This window comes from Sparus aurata, chromosome 17 (assembly GCF_900880675.1).
Source record: "Sparus aurata chromosome 17, fSpaAur1.1, whole genome shotgun sequence".
Taxonomy (NCBI): Eukaryota; Metazoa; Chordata; class Actinopteri; order Spariformes; family Sparidae; genus Sparus; species Sparus aurata.
In genome coordinates this window covers 17,669,710-17,687,842 of record NC_044203.1, presented here as the reverse complement: position 1 = coordinate 17,687,842, position 18,133 = coordinate 17,669,710, and the positions used below count along the sequence as shown (strand labels likewise).

Below are 18,133 nucleotides of genomic sequence, written 5' to 3'. Positions count from 1 at the left end.
GTTTTTTAGGGGAGTTTTGTGTGAATCAGTGAATCACATCAGTGAAGATGTGTGTGCGTGTTACTGAAATATAGTTCAGTAATACGCACACACATCTTAATTATATCAATTAATTTTAATTAACAACAAAACAGCTGTTGTTCCTTAACATTAAGTCCTTCATAAATGACAGTCATTTTTACATTTCTCTTTGTGAATTACATGAAGAAGACAAAACTCAGCTTTTTTTGAGGTGCTCGTACTTGTGTGTCTGATCTCTCTTGCTCCCAGTCCTTATGCTAAGCTAAGTGCATTGTCTGCTGGCTGTAGCTTCATATCTAGGGTACAGAAATGAGAGTGGTCCTCTCATCTTCTCATCTTCTCACCTTACCTTTAGGAAAAGGGTTAAGTCTCAAGAAAATGATTGTCAACACCTTTAGCCTGCAATGGAAATGTAATATTCAAGTGCCAAGGGTAGAAATAATGAGGCCCACTTCTTTCCATTAAAAAGACTAAACTGGTGACTGGTGAACTCTTTAAACACTTGCAGCTGTCACCTCGTAAATCACTTTCAGTGTAGAAGGAGATATCTCGGTAGATAAGGAAAGAGCTGTAAAAAGAAAGTTTAAAAAGGGTGTTTGGTCATGGAAAACCTGAGACATGTATCCTCAGTGCAACAGTTGTCATATGGTGTCCCGGTGAACACCTAGCTTTCACTTTAAGATATTAGATTGATATTTGGTTGATTGACAGTATATTAGTTCCCCACCACTGACTAAGTTTCCGGTTTGTGCAGTGGACACTGATTCATGCAGTTACCTCACCTGACCTGCTGTCCTCTTCAGTAGGATTTATCTTCCTGCTCCTAAAGGCATCATTAGTCATCACTCTGCAGGCACAGGGGACAGAAGAGCTGAGGAAGCACACAAACACAGACACACACTCACACCTTATTGATGGCCGAATTGATTGCAGGGTCAAATTTAAAAGGGGGTGATAATGTGACCTGTTGGCCTGATGGAGATTAACTGCTAAGGAGAGGACACCACCGCACACACGCTTGTCTCGTAGTGAGGATCGACAATTTATTTTCGGGATAGGGTTGTAAAACATAACAACAACATGAAAAACAGAAGAATCAACGTCAGACCCACACATTTTTTTTCTCCTTTCTCCTTCTTAATTTCATTATTTTTTTTATTTTTTTTTGTGAAGATGCATGCTCCACGACCAACTCCTCTATCTATTGACCTTGAACAAAATGTTTGCCTGCCTTCAGAATACAGAATATTGCCTCAGCCTTGAGAATATTAATATTTTGCTTCCAAGGAACTGAGTATAGCAATGAGAGATAAAAAGGCACTGAATCAAAACATCTTTGAGTTTAACCTGTGACCCTTTGCTTTTTTTTCTCCTTTCTTTCTATCAGGTGGTCAGCAGAGGGAAATCATAGTATCTAAATCTGACACTAAGGTGTTGATAACAGACTACAACCCCTCTAAGGACTACACTGTCAGTGTGATTGCTGTGAGTGGCAGTGAGCAGAGCAGACCTCTTCAGGGCAGACACAAAGGTGCGTTCATGCAGTTGACTTTTTTTGTTGTTGCTTGTGTTCCATTCTGTTGCTGTCGTGTTATGTGTAACTCCCACACGCTCTGTTTCTGTCCCCGTGTGCTACGCTCTTCCACTCTATTTACCTGTACCCTGTTATGGTCTTCACTACTCTACTCTGCTCCTCTGATTTACTTGACTCTGCGCAACTCTACCTTCAAATCTTTTTACCTTCTTCTCGTCTCCTCTGCTCTCCTTTCCCTCTCATTTCCTGTCCCCTCTTCTTACCTTTGTTTTGATATACTAGAGCGCTCTTGTCTATCCTGTTTCCTCCCATAGTCTTTGCCGTCTCTTCTTATTTTTCTTCTTCTTCTTCTTCTTTTCAGTCTTCTCTTTCCTTACCTAATTTTCCCTCATCTATTCTCTCTTTTCCCCTTCCTTTCTTTTCCTTTCCTCTCACCCCCTCATTTATTCTCCCATGTTCTCCCCTCTTTTGTGACATCCTGGACTCAAATGTATTCTTTGCTCCCTTTACCGTAGTTGCCTCTGCTTTATTTTAACCATTTCCCTACTGTAAATCAACAGTAAGTATCAAAGTCTGGGATTTCCTTATCACCTTGTGTAGACGGAGAAAGAGAAAGGACTCCCCAAACATGACAGTTCTTATATGATATATTCTGCTAATGTGTGATTAATTTTTTTTCCTGTGCTGCAGCTGAAAGAGGTGAGAGTGATGGAGCAGACAAGACTGAGCCTCACAGACTGACCGATTCAGTTGTACCTCCTGAGGATGCCAACGAGATCTCTGGAGGTAGGACAAACGCAGACAAATGCTGTTTCCAGGAGAGGAGGCCATATACAAATCCTGTGCACGTATTAACAAAATGAATTGTGCTGCGTAGGTCTCTGCCTAACGACTCCTTCTGTCAGTTGCCATAGTGGTGTTTGCTGTTGGTGTGGTCTGTAACACCAGCTCCATAGATATGAGTCCGAGTCCAGCTGGATCCGTCAGTGAAGCATGTACCCCCATGCAGACTTTGTGTGCAACTGGTTGACAGCAAAATCCAGACAGATGGATAGACAACCGCCTGGTGGTCTATTTACCCACCAAGTGAGCGGGCCAAAACCATCTATGCTTCAACGGTGAATTATTCACAGTGGTGCTTTGTGGAAACTCTTTAGCATACGCCATGCTGAGTGATATTAGATGACTGTGACTCCTGATATTAGGCGATGAGTGACCCACAATGTTCACTTGTGTCTGTTAATTTGAGCTCTCCTCCTCAACAAGAGCGTCTGGCTTTCTGTCTGTTTGTTATTGTAACCAAGACATTCTTTCTGTTGGCAGCCTCGTATTTAAAAGCCCACTATTTCAACCTCTACTGAAATGTGAGAGAAGAAAAGGCATTCATTTTCATCTTTAGTGTATACTTACATAGAAGCTATCCTCTGTTTTTTTTTTTTACCATAACCATGAGTTCAGCAGGGAATCTTGGACTATAGAATAATTGATTGTTTGTAATATGGTTCTCTGTGCGTGTTTATGTGCATTTTAGAGAGAGATGAATGCGGTCATTTGCAGACTCAGACAGAAGCGATGCTTGTGGCTGAATTTGAGACTCTCTAACTGCTGCTAATGTGTGAATGTGATTGTTTTTACAAGATTTAAAAGTCCCTTTCTATGAGATTTTCACCATTACTTTCAAGCCTAAAGTCTACACAAAGACAGAATGTCATTACTTGGTGGTAGGCTGCTTATTATTTAACTCTCTTTAGGCTGGCTCATTTGTGTTTCTGTGTGCAGGGCACTCGTTTATCATAAGGCACTAAAAGAGAGATATTCAGGAAGTTGCGATTATTGAATATGGTTTAAATTAGTCCAGCCTCCAATTAAGTGTACACTGTGTGTCATCATTTTTATGGACCATAACCCATTTTTTATTTTTTTTTGCGCAATATAATTTTACTCTGGAATGCTATATGTGCGCTTCATATTTGCTGATGGAGCAAGAGAGGCACACACACACGCACACACACACACACACACACACACACACACACACACACACAGCGCCAAGAGAGAGAAAGAGAGCAATTAACTATGTTATAAAGCTTTTTTATGGACACTTTGCATCCATGAATACATAATAAATGGGTTCTTCGGTGGTGAAACACATTGATAGTAAATCAAGTCAAATTTCATGTTGACTGCAATCTCTGGTAACACTAAAAGTGCCCTTATCAGTATCCATTAACCAGCAGATCAAGATATGGAAAAGCACCCGATTCACAATAATATGTGATTGTCAAACCTGCTTCTGTTCTTATAGAAGATATGTTTAGAGTCTTCATATCACATATCAACTTTTCCTAATTCAGCCTTACTGTATTTTAACACAAAGTATTAAACAAGAGCTGAAAACCAAATAAAAACTTAAAAATTTTTTTCAGAAAAATAGATTAATTAATAAGTTTTGCTGTTTCAGCAGTGATCAGAGTTTCAAAGGATTTGTTTTCATTCACCACCAATTGATTTTTAGACTTAAAATCAGGTGGTGCAGTGAAATCTCATTATAAATTGTGTGTGACCTTAATACATTTTTTGTTTTTGGGATAGGCAAATTTGATTCTTCAACCGGAGAGAACAATATGGTGAAGAATTTAGGCTTTTATTATTTTAGTAAAATTCACAGCTGTTCCTCTGGTCCAACACATCTGGTTACGAAATTACCGAAAATCTTTTATGTGAGCTCATGTACTGAACCTGCTTTCAGTGCACTAATTCACAAAATAGAAACTTAAAACAACAATTGATCTCTGAGGTTCTTCTTCTTGGTTTCTCTCCTCTACCTCGTCTTTCTGTCGGTAGGTAGATTAAAAACTGGATTTCCTTCAGTCTGCTGTTATCAAAAGTGCTCACCATTCACTGCAGCAGAGGTGACCTTGATTGGTGTTCTGCCTCGTACCTGTTGGGGATTATGATAATATCCTGCTGTGCTTCAGTCAAATTTGTGATTTGACTGTGTGTGTGTGTGTGTGTGTGTGTGTGTGTGTGTGTGTGTGTGTGTGTGTGTGTGTGTGTTAGTGCCTGTGTGCGCAGCTTTGTGTACGATAGTGATGCTCTTTTATGTTGTACTGTACCGTGTGACTGCCTCTCTCTCCCTCCCTCTCTTGTGGCCTGTGTGTATATTTATGTTCTGTGGTGATAATACCAGTATCCCACTGTGCTCCAAAGAGTTGGTGTGTGTGAAGTCTCCCTCTGTGTGTGTGTTTGTATTATCAATGTTATCCCAGTCCATCACCACTACTTTAGAATAGTAATCATCTTGCTTTTATGTCAGGGTAGGTTGTTTACAAAACCTTTTATTAACAGCTGGCTCACACTCTCATCTCCTCTCAAATGTGTGTGTGTGTGTGTGTGTGTGTGTGTGTGTGTGTGTGTGTGTGTGTGTTACAGACATCACACAAGTCAGTTATCTTTTTTAACTCTGGCCAGCAGTGTGCACGCTCCCTTTTATACATACTGATCACACCACAGTCATAAAGTATTAGTAAAGAAGTTGCATCGTTTTTTTCAGTTCTCCCAAACAGCTTTATTTTGACAACAAATTAGTTGGGATGGATTATAGATAAAGACTGGAAATGAAACTGTAAGAATGTGAATTTTCCTTCTGCACAAAATGCATTCAACTCTTTTGAAGAAAGGAACGAAAAATATGCAGAAAACGTAAGCTTGTTATCCTTGGCTGCTTATATCAAAAGCATCCTGGCTAGTGTGTGTGTCTGTGTGTGTGTGTATGCATGTGTGTGTGTGTGTGTGTATCTGTACATGCGTGTTTGTCTAAGTAAGCTGATTTGAAGGTGTTCAGATGTGTTGAAAAGTAGAGGAGAGAGCCATTAGCTCAAGGAATTGTCGTGAAATGTCCTCCGCTCCAAGTAAAATAACTACCATAGCCACCCACTTTTGTTCTAAAGATACTCTGCAAATTACTAAACCGAATCTTGCCGAGCGTAAGCGCAGGCTGCTCTGAACTAAATGCAGACCGTCCCTTCCAGGGGCTTTAAATGAAACTAATTTTCTGTCTGCTCTTGGGGTGTCATTGACCGAGTCTGGCTCTGAGCAAACGGCAAAGGTTTTAAAGGGGGTATTTTACCATGATGAAAGTTTTCCATATTGATGTCAGTCATTTGTAGGTCGGCACCCTAAAAGTCAATACTTCCAGCCATCAGTCAGGGACTTCTGAGTCAACTCTCAGTTTGGACAGAGAGCAGATGTACTTTTTTTGCAGGCTCTAAGTCTGATCTGATCTCTGATCTGAGCACCGGATTCAGCTGTTCACTGCTGGAAGATGTGAGGAGAATTCCTTTTCTTCTTGAATATTACTGTCTGACTGAAAGTGTCTGACTTTTTTTTTTTTTTGCTGTGTCATTATCTGCAGAGAAAACCAGGATAAAACCTAGGCAGGCTCCAATGATTTAAAAACCCAATACTACCGTGCAGGGTAGGAGTAAGACTCAGATTGGTGAGGACAAAAAAAATCAGGTACATCTTGTAAATTTCTGCGTTAGATTAATCCTTAGTGCCATATCATTTTTTTTTTCAAATCTGTGAACTCAAATGTCATGCACTCTTTGTTAAAGCCCCAGTACAGACTTTTCATTTAGTGTTGATTTTGGCGGCCCCGCTGGACGAAAGCGGTAGTGTTTTGCTGGAATGGAGACTGCATTTCCCATGAGCTCTGGCGCCCACTGTCGTGAAGACGTTTGTCTGGCCGGCGCGTGTAGATTTGTTTTGGAAACGTCGGAAAGACGACGGGACTTGCTTTGAAAACTTTTTTTTTTATTATTTTTTTTTTTTTAGCAGCTACCTGCAGCGTGCATATGGACGAGGTAATGTGTCTATTTGTATTTCTACTTAATATAATATGCCGCCGGTGAAACAAAGTAATGCTGCTGTTGCACTGCAATTTCCCAGCTATATATATTACCCACGGTGCTACAGAGCTAGCGTTACAGCAAAGTCACAGTGATTGTGATGGATGTTTTGTTCTAAGTAAGAAACTGAATCATTTATAATGACAGAGGATATTACCGATGCATCGTTGCAGGTCGGCTGGGCTGATACACACAGCTGAAATGGATGCGTGATCTAAGACGTTTGTTGTCGTTTTCACGAGTGTAGTATCTAGAGCTAATCTAGTGGTAACGTTAGCCAGCTTTGTTGTAACAACATAAATTCATGTATTGCTGTAAACTACGTCCCGCATTACATTTCATAAATGAAATAAAATGTACAAACCTGTCTAGGAGGAATCGAGCAAATTCTGGATCCAACCCTCCCTTTAAGCCCCGCAACTCTCTCCATCTCTGGAAGGAATCACCAGTGTTTATCTGTGTTTTAGCCCTAGCTCGATCGGATTCCCTCTTGGCCTTTCGTTGGTCTTCGGTTCGAATTCTTTTTCTTTTCTTTGTCTCATTATCAGCCATGACAAAAGTTTTAGCTCGGTTAGCACTGGCTAGCGTAGCAACAAAACAGCTATGCCGTATCCTGAATGTCGTCAGTTCCGGTCTGACTGCCGTAAATCGTTTCGTCAGTGGTCCGACCCGACCAAGGCCTTTCAGAGGTATAGAATTAGACTACTTAGAAAAAGCGTATCTTCACGCTGATGGGCTCATTTGCTGTTGTAGGTAACAGAGACACATCAGCAGAAACCAGAGACTTTTCTATATCCAGTTAAAAACTCCGTACAGGGGCTTTAATGAGAACCACCTGAGAAACATAATTGCTGGGAAACATAATTGTCTTATCTTTATCCTCCACTAACCAACCTTCAGTAATTACTATACTACCTTTTCTTTTACAGGTTGAATTGGATGTTTTTTTTTCTTTGCACTGCTCCAAAGGATGAGATTTATTTCTATCAAACGGGAGACAGGAAGTGAGGTGGGAGAGAGAGGCGAACTAAGTTTATCAGCTCTGTAAAGCAACAGAGAAGGAGGCAGTGAGAAAATACCAATGTCCCTTGTGAAATTGTATATGTGTGTGAATCTTTCATGGGTTTATTATATCTTAGCAAGTTGGAGGCGGAACAAAACAGTTTTTTTCACTGGGAGCTCTTCTTGCTGATGAGACTAGTGTGTTTGTTTTATGCTCAAAGTTTTGTCTATAGAAATACTGACTGTAGAACTACTACAACTTTACCCCTGATAAAGCAAAAATAGACTCTACATTCACATTTGTTTGAGAAATATGAATACATGTCTGGACATATTCGTAAATCTGCTTTTGATAAAATTGGGGCAGATCTATTCTAAACTGGAAGAACAAAGACTTGTACAGCAAAGACAGGGCCTCATTACCACTAATTTACAAAAAAAAAAAAAATGAATGAAAAAAACCCACACATTTTCAGCTGCTTGCCTGCTGCCATGCCAGCAAAGTTTGTCATACGTTCATTATTTTCCACTTGTTTCTGTCAGCTTGATCTCTGCCAGCAAAAGACTCTCTCTGGGCTCCTTCATCAACCGGCTGCATTAAAAAAAATGGTGGTTTCAGTGCTTGACATTCATACTTCATTTTCACAGTCTAAAGTGTCAAAACATCAACTTCTACTCGTTCCAGTTTGGACTGAGGAACGGAGACTGAACGAATACAATGTAATGCTATTAAATGACATCAGTTTAGGAGGTTGCCATTTTTGTTTGATGGTTCAGTGGTTTCATTTTGGTTAATCATTGACAGAAACTTTCAAAAGCTTCTCTCCTTGAGAAAACGTTGCTCACATTAGTCATCTTGATATCTACATATGTTTGTCATAATTGTTTTCTGCATGTGTTATTATCATACAGTCTAATGTTTTTTATGGCTGTAGATATGGCAGTGTCCGTTGGTTGGTCCATCCATCTTAGCAATTGTTGATAAATTGACATGTGTGGATATTTGTGATCCTTAGAGGATGAACTGAATTACTTTGTTGATCCCCTGATTTATCTCTAGCACCAACATGCGATTCATGTTGGTCTTTATTGTTTATGGTTTGCTTTATGACTTAATAGCTGCAAAATTAATGACATTTCCATCAGCATCAGCTTAAATCGTGTTGAATGTTGAACAGCAAATGTTAGCATGATAACATGCCAATCAAAGATTGGTGAACATGGTAAACATTGACATCTTAGCATTGTCATTGTGAGTCTGTTGGCTTGTTGGCATTAGCATGTAGCTGAAAACACAGAGTTACAAGCATGGCTGCAGATTTATCTAGTTTTTTCTTGTTGCTCAATCATAGAGATTATTTGACTTTAACTACTACCAGCCATTTTAGCTATATCCAGTATTGCATATTGAATTAAGTACTGTTTACTGAATATAAGAGGAGAACGAAAACATTGTGTGTAATAATTTGGTTTATGTGGCCAGCAAACAATTATTTTACGTCTTATGCTTCCTTTAAACCTCAGCACTGATTGTTCCTACCCTTAACCAAATGCTTTTAGTTTCCTAAACCTAAAATACACTAAGCAGTGACTGAAAGCTCTCATGATTTATTTTTTTTACAGAGCATATCAAAGGCAATGAAATACAACATAATTTGTCCTTTAGGTTAGAGGACTTGTTGTATTTGCATATAATCCCACTCTCTAGCTGTCTGCTGTTCTTTATTATTAACTGTCCAATAAAAGTAAAATTTGGCAAGTTATCTTTTGCCCTTTACGAAATAAAAACCCATTGATTTTTGTTCCATTATCCGCAGTATTAACAGGTATCCACTGCTGCTGGTTTCATCCATGTTTCATCCGAATTAAAGTCAGTAAGGGATTCTGCAGCCAAATACAATAAATATTTGCGTTTTGCTTATCAAAGCAAGAACAGATCCATTAGTGTGGTCCCTTGTGCAAGACGGTAATATATTTTCATTGGAAATTGGCCCTGAACAATGTTTCCTCAAAAATAATAGCCATTATTTCGACAGCTGCGTGATATTAGATCAGAGGACATCTGTGTGTGTGTGTGTGTGTGTGTGTGTGTGTGTGATGAACTACTGTGTCGGTAGCTGTATCTATTACAAATGCGGGTCAGTAGCCTCCAGTAGGAAACAGATGGTTGTCGCCCAGAAGACCATAAAGATCTATCAGACACTGTAAGTCAGCACTGGTTTCACTAATTAATGTTTAAAGGCACAGTTCACCCCAAAATCAAAAATACATATTTTTCTCTATTTATCCATCTAGATTGCTGATGGGTGAGTTGCCAATTTTTGGACATATCTACTGTAGGTATGTCTGCCTTCTCTCAAATATAACGTAATAGAATATAATGGAACTGATTTTTAATGAAAAATCAACAGCAGTGCCTCTTTGCAGAGGTCATGACCTGGTTTCTCAAGATAATCAACAGACCTTGTCGTGGGCAGTTTTATTTTACATAGTTTCTACATAGCAACTCCCGCCTGCTGTATCACCCTGCAGAGGGAAGTTTGCAGCTTGTAGACAAGAGGCATTCATGGTGTTCTCCTCTCCGCTGTAACGTTAGCTAGCTTGGATAGCTTAGTTAGGTGGCTTCTGACTAAGGAGGTGAAGCACCACAGGAAAGAGGAAAATATGCATTTTTGATTTTGGGATAAACTGTCCCTTTGAGGCTGCATGGACCATAGAGATTTAAAAGAGTTTGTAATGACAGCAGTACTCTTTTTCCACCATTAACAGTGACCTGTAATGAAAAGTTAGCGTTGAAATTTGGAGAAACTAGGTTGATGTTGATTTGTGGAAAAGCAGGTACTATTATTTAAGCCAATTATACTGCAACTTGTTTTTAACAATTTCACTCTGTTGTGATATTTATTACACCAATTACACTTGCTTACATTACATTAAAACTGCTCGTATTGATGAAAAGGTATGGATGCCATGCAGAACCCCTCAATTACTAGATAGAGACTTTGATATTGATATGAATTCACTAGTTAGATGGCTGACTTCCTTCGTTTTTTGCTTCTGTACATAAAGCAATCAGAGCACCAGGCCAACAGCAAACCCAAACAAGTGGAAATCATTGAGCAATAAAGGGCAAATGCTTCTCCTTCTCTCCATGCTACAGTGCCTTTTTTAATACATAAAACCTAACAGGATGTGAGCGTACTGTTGCCTTCCTCGCTCCCTGACTGAAGCATTAATCCGGCACTCACACATGCAGACACACACACACACACTGGTTGAACCCAAGGGGACAGACATAGTTAAAGTTGAACTGGAGGCCAATGAGATTCTGTTGACATTCACCACTCAGATAGTGAGAGAGAGGCAGAGTCCTAGAGTCTAGTATCCATCACATCTGCAGAAGGGAACAAATACACACCTGGAGAACGAGGTGTCTCCATTTATAGCCAACCTTAATTCCTAACATTATCATTTATTTCAGCTCTGGCACTCTCTAGTTAGGTGTGTGTATGTGTGTGTTCACCTCTCTGTATTTTTCATCTTGTTAATTCCCAGGTTTAGCATTCATTTGATCTAAATCTTTCTATCTCTTTGTGCTTGTGAGCTATGTGTATATATCTATGTGCCTGCTCTTTATTGCCCTATTAGTTTCCAAAATTACCAGTTTTATACTTCCTCTGTCATTGTGCATTTGGTATTTAATGATATTTAGTTTAATTCCAAGCCTCCTCATTCAGTCAGTGTGATGCTCGGTGGCAACAGAAGATGGCAAAGGTTTATGACTGGACACCATGTCATATAGAGGTGCAATTTATCGATAAAGTATTAAGTCTACTGTAAAACGTGTTGAAAAACGTTCAAAATGCTCATCACAGTTTCTCAGAGCTTTTAGTGACATCCTTCAATTGCTTCTTCTGTCCACCCAGCAGTCTAGCAAGCAAACACTCGAGATGTTCTATAATAAATGATCAATTAGGGCAACAAATCCTTACTTTTAAGAAGCTGGAAGCAGCAAATGTTTGTTTGATATTTTTTGTTTGAAATTGAAAAGGATAGTAAGATAAGATAATTGGTGATTAATTATCTTTTGATCAACTAATCAATCCATCTATATTGTTCAGCTGACAAATAGCTAAAGAAACTGAGTGAGGAGGCCAAACTGACACATTAAAGGAGACAATTAAAGTGAATACATGCAGCCTTTCAAGTACATCAAGGCTACACACTAACTGTTGAGTGATGACATCTTTGAATACCTCTTAACATTACATCAGCCCTTTCCATTACAGATATGTATGTCATGGCTACAAAAGCATGAAAGGCTCCAAGAAATCTTAAATTGATGACGTAGCTCTGATTCACAAATGACGCAGAGTTTCACATTGTCAGTATAAGCTGGTGTGCAGTGTGAAGGGCAAAGTGAGGAGAGAAGTATTTAAAGAGGAAGTATTAAAATAAAACCGAAATGAAGAGTGAGGCGGCAGAGAGTGAAGTCAGGTAGATGTCCTCCAGAAATGCACATTTCGTCTCCATTTGTCTCATCTCACTTAGCACTTTTTCCATCGACACGAGTTGTGTTTTACATTTTGTTTTGGACGTTGGCCAGGAACTGAATTATTCCCGTTGAGAGGAACCAAAGAAATATCATCCACACACACGTTGGGATGTGCGCTCAGAGACTTGGGAGTCGATCAGCCATTGCTCACTTGGACGTGTGTGTTATTTTGTGTGTGTGTGTGTGTGTGTGCGGTCTCTGTGTTAGCCAGACTGCTGTCCTTGTCCTCGATTAGGTGAGGGGAGGTTCATGGCTGAGTTGAGCTAATTGTATGACAGTGGTTCACAAGTGCATGTGTGTGTGGATGTGCTAATGGCATTTTGGCCATTAGTGGCAAGGACTCCTTAAGAGGTCAATTAGAATAATTCCACTTCCTCCCTGATTTTTCCCTGCTATAGCTCGTCTCTCCTTCCTCTTCATGGTCACAAGTAGAAGTTAGATCACACTGTACTATTCTGTGTCTGTAGTGTGAGCAACGGCACTGTTTTTCTGCAGAAACAAGTCCACTGCAGGTCTAGTTTAGCCAGATATGAACCAAATTGCAAACACCTTTCACATTACACACATTAACTCCAGTGTGATGGAGTTATTGTAGAAGAAGAACAGTTAATGACAATTGATGTGTTGCTAATTCAGCATACCTTAACTCATTTGTCTTCTTTGCTGTCCTAGTCTTTATTTTCTGAACTCAGGTTTTCCAGTTGTGCTCTGGACTACCTTCAGTTTTATATGTCACATTTACTGCTCTTTGCCTTCTCTCCTCTGTGTATGGCTTGATGTATTTCCTCCCCCTTCCTTAATCCCTTCTTCATGGCCTTGACCCTCTAGCTCTCCTCTTTGTTTTACTGCCTAAACGTTCTTTATTTCTTTCGTCCCCTACGCTCTCTTTCCTATCCTGTCAATCCTTTTCTCGCTTTTTCCCCAGTCCTCCCCTTTCTGTATTCCCGGTGGTTTGCCCTTTGTGGTTGACAAAGCACAACAGACCTTAAATTGTTCTCTGAAATGGCACCAAATGCTCCTCTAGGTTGGATAAATTACCCACATCCCTGTATTTAAAGAGAGGCTCATTCATTGCTCCGAAGATTGTGGTTTAAAATCTGATATTGTATCATTTGGGGAATAATCATAGCCCTGTTTTGCATAGATATGCATGATTTTTCAGTGGCTCACAATAACAAGTTAAGCTGCAGGATATCTTACTGTTACTGTACGTTCCCTTGAGTTGATGCATGTATACATTTGTCAAAACAAACTGCTTGACTGAGACAAACAAAAAGACAGAAACAGAGCAGTCGAGAGATAAAAGACCGGTGGGCTGGCAAGCAAACTGCAAAATCCTGCAGAATTAATAAGTAAGCCAGAATTGTGTTGAACAGCGACACAAAAACGCATAGTTTTAGAGCCACACCCATCTCCGAGACTCCTACAATGTGTGCATGGAGCTAAAAACTAACCAGACGTGATAAGAGAGACTCAACTTTCGTAACAGACAGACCCACACAGTTCAACAAGTTAGCGTGTGAGTTTGTACCAGACGGAGATTAGAGGAAGACAAACAAAGAAAAGAGCAAGGCAAGTCAAATATGGAGCATCAGACTCAGAGAGACACATAGGCTTAGGCTGTGTGTTGCTTTCAGCATACATATAGTGTCTGTTTTGTCAGCATGTCTGTGTATTCACTGAAGTGAAACAGAACAAGACAGTGGATTAAAGATCAGGAGGCCAAGCAGGGAAAGGTCTCTGGTGGAATGACACACACCGTCTCAAAATATCTGTCGGATTACACCTTAAAACCAACCGGATCACCCCAGTCACACACACACACACACTTGTGTAGGCCCACAGGTCTCACAGATGAATATGAATGTTTTTGTCTTGCTGAGTTTATCTGAGTTGCTCTGAGGGCCACTGAGCAAACGAGAGGTATATCAATATGCTGCCTGTCTCTTGATTGAATACGCAGGCCAATAAACAACCAGTGTTTTTGCAAGAAACAAGCTGCATTAGGCAGGTTAAGGCTGCTCTCCAGGTTGATGCCGAAGCAGTTTTTTTAATAACTGTACATGAACTTTATCAGCAGGTGGGAATTTACCAGTTGTAGAGGAATTGTAGACGTCTAAATCTCCATTTTTTATGAGCACTTTTTCATCATTTTGATGAAACCATCTCGCATGTCATTATCTCAAGGTCCATTAATCAGCTAATATGGAGTTTTGGATCATATCGCATTACTGCCATCAGCAATGATGACTAACAAGTTCATTACAACCCTCTTAAATAATCATCTCAAACTTAATGCTTAACGTAATGCTCTTTCTTAAAGGAGCCCTAACCCAAAACCAACATATTGGGAAAAATAAAGCCCTGTTTAGACCAAAGATATGCGAAAGGAAAGTTTAAACTTGCAACTATTGCACTGTTTGTAACTTTTTAAAAACCTTCCAGTTTGCACAAATGCAAGTAGATAAGACAGTATATCATCTGTATTGCAATAATTGTCCGTATTTCTATTCTTCATGCTTTTTTGTAGCTTGATATAATTTGTAGCCACCTAAAATATCTCATCGTGACAGCAGTTACACATTGAGTAGGTGATCTTCTTTTTTCTCCATCCAAAACTGTCATTGTGACCAGCTGACTTCGCTATGAAACGCTGATTGCATTACGTTCTACGACACCAGTGCAGGCGACACATCAGCCGGCCTAATTCGAGCTGAGATGGGTCAGTTCTCACTGCTGCATCTTTAGCCTGCGGTGTTCGGATCTGTAAAAGATTGACATGGATTTGGTTTCAAGTGTAAAAAGTTGTGCAAAGCTTTACTGCATGTTTGCTGCAGGATTTTTTGAGACACTTAATGCCGTCACTGGTAGCTGTTGTTCAGATTTGTGGAAAAATTATGCTTCAGGATGTCTGAGAAAGCCCTACATGGACTCGAAGTTCTGAAGTAGCTCTTGGAATCCCTCATCCTCTAGGTACGACACTGATTGGCAGCATATCTCCCCAGAGTGCATCACAAGGTCCCCCCTTTCCAGCAGCGACTGAATTTATGGCTGCAAGCCATCTTCAAACCTGGCAGCAGGGTGCTTGTTCTTAATGTGGTACAGCATAATGCTAGTACTACTGCTAAACTGAAAAGTAGAATCACACATTTTACCTTACATTTGACTTTGTTGCCTTTCTGGAGGAAATGGTCTCATACTGAGCTTATTTTAGCATGTTTCGGTTTTTACCTCAGACTGCTCCAGCAAAGTTGTGAGCAGACAGCGTGGCTGTAGAAAATGAACCTGCAGACATGCGAGAACTTTCAAAAGTGTTATCAACGGTTAACCAATTAATGACAGTTGACCATACCTAATTGTACAGATAGATGTTTAACATTTCCAAGGCATGTTGTTTCTATAATTTGATGTACTTCAATATAAAATTCCTGTGACTGGGATAATTCCAAAGAGAAATTGGTTTAACATGTGCTTTTTAGGGTGTGTATATAAATAAATGCCTGCACATTGCACAACAACCTGGTATAGACAGATTGTAGGGTTTCAACCATCTGTGATTTACTTATTAGTTGTCACTCTTAGTTAAATGTTTTGAACAAGAACCTATTAGAAATATATCATTTTCGAGGAAGTGAGAATAATGGATTTTTTTGTATAAAATTACAATAAATTCCCTCTCTTCTTTGTTTCAAGGGGTTAAACAGGTGTACACAACGTTATGCTATGGTAATCTGGCCAGCAAGGTCAATGTTTCACATCATCATAGCATCATTGTGGCTACCTCTTTAAATGCTGTCCACATTTTCATCTCTGTTTGGTAGAGCACTTAGCAAGCACACCTACACATGAACAGATGAGGTGCAAAAGACCAGACTGTATTGATTTAAAGTGGACATTTTTCTGTACAACATACAGGAAACTGCTTATATTGAAACATTAGGTTCCACATGATAAACAGCAGGCGGGAGAAATGGGTCTTATTACTATTCATCCTGAAATGATATATTGAGAAATCATCTCTCTGGGGTGACCATAACTGGGCAGTTCACCTGCTGTATAATATTATTTCCAAGTCGTCCTTTCGCTGAAGTATACTCAAATACCAAGTGGATTAATACATGAAAATCAAACATATCAACTTCTGTTAAACTATTTCGAACAAACTTCCAATTATTTCTGTAATCAATTAGCCTTATCTTGGAGGTGAAGTGCTCTTCTCAAAGCAGGTTCAGAGAAAAGGGAAATGTTATCATCGATGTAGCAACTGTCACTGCTGCTTTCTATCTATCTGCATGTCTGTCACTGCTCTCAATGTTAATTCCAGACACTGAAACACAATCACAGTGGCAGGGGAAATAAAACTTAACTAGAGAGAGATTGAAATGACAGCACACTCCGCTGATCCCTGGCTAAATAGAGGTCAGCAATAAATCAAGGCCAGCTGGGAAGAGCTACTGTTAATGAGAATAGAGAGAGAGCAACAAAGAGAAGGAAGAAACAGAGGGTGTAAAAGTTTTCTCACCTAGATAAGCGTGTGTGTTTGATGATGTGTGAGTCTGTATTCATTTGTTTGTGTATTGTGTATACATTACTTTCCCAACTATATACATAATTTGAGAGTGTGTGTTACCTCCTGGGAGTAGGAGATTAAAAAGCAATCTGCTTCGCTTTAATTAATCTGCTCTGCTTTGCTTTGCGTAGCCCATACGTATATGTGTTTAATCCTATATGTGCTTTAATTGTGTATTTGTGGACTGCTGCACATGTAACTACTACAAACTGCTAGTTATACAACTTGTATGTATAATTTCTCTGTTCTAGTTTGCGGATCTGATCCCAGATTTCGTCATGCGTGTCTGTCATTGCTCTGCTAGAAGTTGAAGCCCGCCAACACTGGGTACCATTGTTGCGCTCACATTTTTAATACCCATTTCTCCTCTCCCACACAAGTTAATTCAATTGTCAAGGAGCCACATAATTTTTCCCACAGCACTGCAGACTGCAGTGGGCTGAGTTGTAAAATGTGGCTGCTCGCTCTCTCATGGACACCAGGTGGACGGTCCGTCTAATACATGCTCGCATGCCAATTACGGCTGGTGTTTGTCCAATTTTGTGCTCGCATGTAAATAGGTTCGGTGATGGCTGCGCCTTTTCTAATCATGTCCCTCTATGCAAATAAGGTTCAGATGCAGTTCAGCCAACCTCATGGTTCACAATCAGTGAATATAGAGACATGGACACAAGTCTGCGCATTCAGCTTGATGAAATAAAATGTTTGAGTTGTAGCTGCTTCTGTTTCAGAGTGTAAGTACTGTACACGTTGGCTCACTTTCAAATTGTCGAGGCCTACTGGGACACTCGAATAGAACGGAGCCGTCGTTATCTTTAGTAACACCCATGCTTTTCTTGCTTTGACAAGTAAAATGTCTACTGTGAGAAAAGCCCTATTTTAAAACTAAATGTATAATGTGTGCAACTGAAATCAAGTATTTCTGGTTACAGCTGAATAAAGTATTAAAATTTTTCTTTTTTTGCATTTTTTGGAAAATAATGAATATAATCGCTGTGCTACTATAGACAGCCACTCTCTTGCTCGTGTGGGTGCTTGCTGTTTTCTTGTTTGATTTTTGAGCAATATTTAAATGAAGCCAACATACGTTTTCAATGAAATTCTTACATAAGCACTTTGTTAAGTTTAAAGTGAAATCCACTGTAACATGGTAGTCAAGTAAAGCTCAAATACTTGGTTGCTGTCGTGCATACTAAGAAATCATTTTGGTGGACTGAAATATGGATTTCAGCTCCAGTAGCTGGCTGAGATGTAATACGAAGAAAACTAGCCAAACTCTACTGCAGTTGCAGTATTTATGCCAGCCATGACGTTAAGAACTGTCAGTCGATGAAACTAAAAAGGTTGTTAAATGTAATACAGATACAGAGATTTGGCAGATTATTTAGGTACAGATATGTCATCCTATGACTAATACACAGTGCTCAAATAAGTTTAAACTTTGGCAAATCTAACCTTATCCTAGCATCCAATCTGATCTTAACAGTGACGTCTCCACCATTAAAGGGCCCAGTCACAAGTTGAGGACCTTGAATGTGGCA

General features: G+C 39.6%; 1 protein-coding gene across 2 annotated transcripts in view; it reads left to right on the top strand.

Moving 5' to 3' along the window:
- col14a1a (collagen, type XIV, alpha 1a) overlaps positions 1-18,133 on the top strand; it is a 143,733-nt gene that overhangs the window by 16,882 nt on the left and 108,718 nt on the right. For both annotated transcript variants that reach the window (XM_030393551.1, XM_030393552.1), the window contains exons 4-5: positions 1,409-1,552; positions 2,246-2,341. In XM_030393551.1, coding sequence (XP_030249411.1) covers positions 1,409-1,552; positions 2,246-2,341 — 240 coding nt within the window. The remainder of the gene's footprint in view (positions 1-1,408; positions 1,553-2,245; positions 2,342-18,133) is intronic.